The sequence below is a fragment of the Camelina sativa genome, chromosome 8 (genome assembly GCF_000633955.1).
Source record: "Camelina sativa cultivar DH55 chromosome 8, Cs, whole genome shotgun sequence".
In the NCBI taxonomy this organism is placed as follows: Eukaryota; Viridiplantae; Streptophyta; class Magnoliopsida; order Brassicales; family Brassicaceae; genus Camelina; species Camelina sativa.
This window is the reverse complement of record NC_025692.1, coordinates 4,672,406-4,676,903: the sequence shown is the minus strand read 5'-3', so window position 1 is coordinate 4,676,903 and position 4,498 is coordinate 4,672,406. Positions and strand designations below refer to the sequence as shown.

The window sequence follows — 4,498 nt, the reverse complement described above, 5'->3', positions numbered from 1 at the left end:
TTTTTCTAAAGCTCAAACTCTTCATCCCTAAGGGCCAAAGCAGCAGCTTCTTCTTCATCATCATCAACAGCAAAGTACTCATTCTTCTCCTCAGGCCTAAACATATGAAACATGATCACATAGAACACCAAACTCACAATCTCCTCTGCTGCAAAACTCACCCACTGGTACTTATAAGCCGCAATCGTTTTAAGCGCAAACACCACGATTCTCGTGAAGTAAAGATACCCAATGACAACAATATAGAACTGTCTAAACAACGTGAGCTTCGACAAGTTCCTCGCAGCTTTCCCATCGGTTTTCGAAGTCTCCCTCAAAGATCGAATAGACCAAACGATAGGGAAGATGATCGCACAGCAACAGATGATATCAACGAGCAGAAACACTTGGTTCCAAGTAACCCAATCTTTGATAAAAGGTCCAGTTTCACCAATCACAATGGAAGCAATGTTGGCTAATACCTGAAGCGGGATCACAATGATCAAAACATTCTTCTCTTTCTCCTGCAAGAAAGGTTTCAAAAACGACCAGCCAGTTCCGATCAAGATGATCACGGTGAAGAGAAGAACAACACGGATGAACTGGAAGATGTAAAAGAGTATATCCCATCCATGAGGCGTTCCAGTGATCTTCACGTAATGTTTATCTTCAGCTGCACAGATCAGATTCAACGATTTGATTAAAAGCAAACCTCCCATGAGGAGATGGATCCGATGAACGGTTAGTTTGTTCGTGTAGCAAGTGTAGCTCCAGAAACCGAGGAAAGCAACGTAGCAGAGGAAGAAGAAGGAGTATAGAGTAGGCAATTGAGTAGATCCAGCTGGTAAATAGTCTTTAGATCCGTTGGGATCTTTGTTATACATCTCCGTTCGAACCGCCATGGATACTTTGGTTTCGGGGACGCAATTGGCGAAGAAGAGAGAGTACTCGTTAGGGGAAGTGACTGGGTAAGATTGGTTGAATCTGGAGTTCGGAGGTGGTGACAGATCTCTGAACGTGAAGAGATGAGTGACGTAGTGCGAATCGAGGACGCAGAATCTAGGGTTCTGCTGGATCTCGAGGAGGACCTGGAGAAGTGACTCTTCCGAGAGGAGGAAGAATCCGAGACGCGAAGGCTCTGGATTCGGATCTGAGGAGGTGGAGACGACGGAGACGGATGAGATTGAGACGGTTACGTGGCCTGTGTGTGTGAATCCGAATTTCTCGAAGAGGATCATCGGACGTGCGTCGTCGGAGATGACGAGGGATTTGATCTCCGCCATTGAAGGTGCGGCCGAGAAGAGGAGGAAGAAGACGACGACGACGACGGAGAAGGGCATTTTCGTCATTGTTACTACTCCGGGAGAGAGAAGACGTGTAAAAGAGGATTGAACTAAAACGTCGGCGAAGTATGTTTTTATAGTCTCATTTTTAAGTTATCAGATCTGAATCTCTCTCTCTCTCTATGCAGTTTTTTACATATCCTTTTTTGATTAGATTATAGAATTTAAGTTTGACCAATAAAATTCATTACATGCAACAAATTTTGATTTTAATAACACATCTAACATTCCTAAGATATAAAATATATTATATGATAAAACTTAAGGGATAAATACTAAAAACATAATATTACAAAAATTTGATTTTAGTGACAGGTCTGCATTTCAAATGTATACTCACTCAAGTTTGGCGGATTGAGTTATTGTTTGTCAAGTATGTGAATTGTGATGATGATGACTTGAAGAAAATAGCTTTGGAAATGAAGAAACTTTTTGATAAGTATTGGGAGGGTTACAAGCTTATTTTGGCTATTGGAGCTGTTTTGGATCCACCACTAAAACTGTAAATACTCGAAATAGCTTATCATAAAGTAAATTTCTTTATTTCTAAGCTGAAGATTAAAGAACTTAAGAAGAATTTGGAAATGATTTATAAAGTTTATCATGCTAGATCTTCAGGTATTTCAAGGATAACAAATCCACATGACATACTTAGTGAATCTTTACTTGAAGATGCTTTCGATAATGTAAGTATCTTCTTATACATTAAAATTCCATTGTCAAATTGTCATGATGTGATGATAATGCTAGTCTGATGTGAATTTTTCTAATGTAGGATCTATTTGAGTTGGAGAAAAGCATTGAAACTGGCGTTAACACCACAAAGACACATTTAGCCATTTATTCGGAGGAGCCGAGATTAGAGTAAAAATCTTTTCCAAATTTAGATGTTCTTAAGTACTGGAAAGATAACCGAAAATGTCTTCAGGATGTAGCTTATATGGCTCTTGGTATTCTCAATATTCCAATAACAACGGTTTCATCAAAATCAGCATTCAATATTGGATCTAGAGTGTTGACACCATGCAGAAATAAGTTGCTTCCTAAAAATGTCCAGGCATTACTTTGCACTCGTAACTAGCTGCGCGGTTTTGCAGAATATGAAGGTACCTAGAAGATAGTGATGACAATTGCTATGAAAATGCTAGAAAAACAACAAGATCAGGGGTGGAGAGTTCAAGAACATGAGACCCATAGTGTTTCATGAAACACGGAAATGGAGACCGTCAAATGTAAGTGTTTGCCTCAAATTCTCTTTACTATCTAATCATTTATTTTCATGAACTAGCTGGAAATTTTATTGCCTATTCAAAGATTTGTTATTGAAATTTATATTTTCTGGTTCTTGATACTTTACACTTTACAGATCGGATAAGGTTTTGTGAATCTGTTGTTGATGAAACGGTTCCTTTGCAAAAGTTTCTCTCGGTAGTATGGTCTGAACCAGATTCAAGCGGTGAACACATGAGTCTGCATGTGTCCATATGGTATCTGTGAAGCTTTCTTTTTCTATGTTCTTTCAAGAGTGCAAAAAAAAATTTGTTCAAAATGGTACCTATTGTGCATACATCTTCATTTGTTATTGAAATATGTTTTTTGTTATTGAAGTATAGGTTTTTGTTATTGAAATACATCTTTATTGTTATTGAAATATACATCTTCAAAGAAAAATAATATTCAGTTTATATGAGTTTATATGGATTTAAATGGGTTTATGGGTTAAGAATATTTAAATGGGCAAAATTAAATGGGGCTTAAACTTAAATGGGTTTATATGAATTTAAAGTTAAATAGGGTAGGTTTGCCCATATTGCCATCACTATACCCTATACTATATATATACTCTATAAGTTGTTTAAGTCTTATTGTTGGTTGAATGATTGAATCACGTTTAGTTAAATTAATAAATGATGTTCTGATTTTTTTTAATAAATAATACTTCTTCCGTTTCTAAATATAAGATGTTTTAACTAAAACACATAGATTAAGAAGTCTTTACTTTTAACAAGTTCAATCAATCAGAAACAATACTGTATAATATAAAATGCTAAACTAGTCTAAAAGTTATATAGAAACTTGAAAACATTATCTTCTCTAAAAAATCTTATATTTTGAAATGCAAGGAATCTTATATTTTGAAATGGAGGGAAGAAGTATACGATTCGAAAAAATTTTACATAAAATGAGATTGATGGGTTATGAATACTTTTTTTTTAATTGATGAGTCAGCCATATTCGTCTGCCAAATAAAACAACCGCGTTCCGTTCGGTCTCTCTAAAGTCTAAACCTTTATTTTTTCTAACTGTACATTGCATCTTCCACGAAAAAATTGCATCTTTCCTTTTCCGTGCATAGAGCAAATTAAAGTCTCCATCTTTTGATCTTCAAATCCCTAGTTTTCTTGCTTCTTCTACTCTCCCTCCATGGCATTGCCATCATCATCACTAATGGATAATCTCATAATCGAAGAGAGAGAAGAAGTTATGGTCTCTTCTGAGAACGGCGGCAAAGGCCGTTGCTTGAGTAAAGCCCATTTCCTTAAACCCTTTCCGACCTCCATTGATGGCTCTGTTACTGTAGCCAAGCTTCCCCGTCGCGCTGATACTTCTCTGCAGCTAGAGACTTCAAGGGATTTCTTCTCTGGGTTTTGGTTGGCAGAGCGTCATTTCGTATCTTGGCTTGGAAAAATGGAAGCTTTGTATAAACCCATTTGGAAAAAAGCTGGGATTTTTGAGGCAATCAAGGCATCTACTTACAATATCACGAAAAGCCCGTCTCTGATCTTCTCCGTTTCCGAGAAATGGTGTTCCGAAACCAAATCTTTCATCTTCCCATGGGGTGAAGCGACGATTACGTTAGAGGATGTAACGGTGCTTCTAGGGTTTTCTGTTTTGGGTTATCCTGCTTTTGCTCCTTTAGATACCTCAGAGATGAGAGCTTCCGCAGCGAAACTTGAGAAATTTAGACTAAAGAAAGCTTTCAGAGGTGAGAGAGTGAGCTTAAGATCATGGAAATCGATCTTCTTTGGTAGAGGTGATCAGATGGAGCATGAAGCTTTTCTTGTTCTGTGGCTTTCGTTTTTCGTTTTTCCAGCTAGAGCTCGTCGTTGTATTTCCAAACATGTTATCCCAATCGCTGTTCGTTTAGCTAGAGGTGAAAGGATTGCTCTTGCCCC

General features: G+C 37.5%; 2 protein-coding genes across 3 annotated transcripts in view; one reads left to right on the top strand and one right to left on the bottom strand.

Annotated features, from left to right (window-relative positions):
• LOC104706161 (protein GPR107-like) overlaps positions 1-1,456 on the bottom strand; it is a 7,052-nt gene extending 5,596 nt beyond the window's left edge. The window contains exon 1 of one of the 2 annotated variants that reach the window (XM_010422316.2): positions 129-1,456. In XM_010422316.2, coding sequence (XP_010420618.1) covers positions 129-1,328 — 1,200 coding nt within the window. In that variant the 5' untranslated portion in view covers positions 1,329-1,456. Of the gene's footprint in view, positions 1-5 lie in introns of those variants that run through there. The other variant, XM_019228327.1, reaches the window with a different exon arrangement.
• Positions 3,151-4,496, top strand: LOC109125875 (the record flags this gene model as incomplete). Its single annotated transcript, XM_019228627.1, has 1 exon — positions 3,151-4,496. A coding segment is annotated over exon 1 (750 nt), but the record flags the coding sequence as incomplete, so codon positions are not given.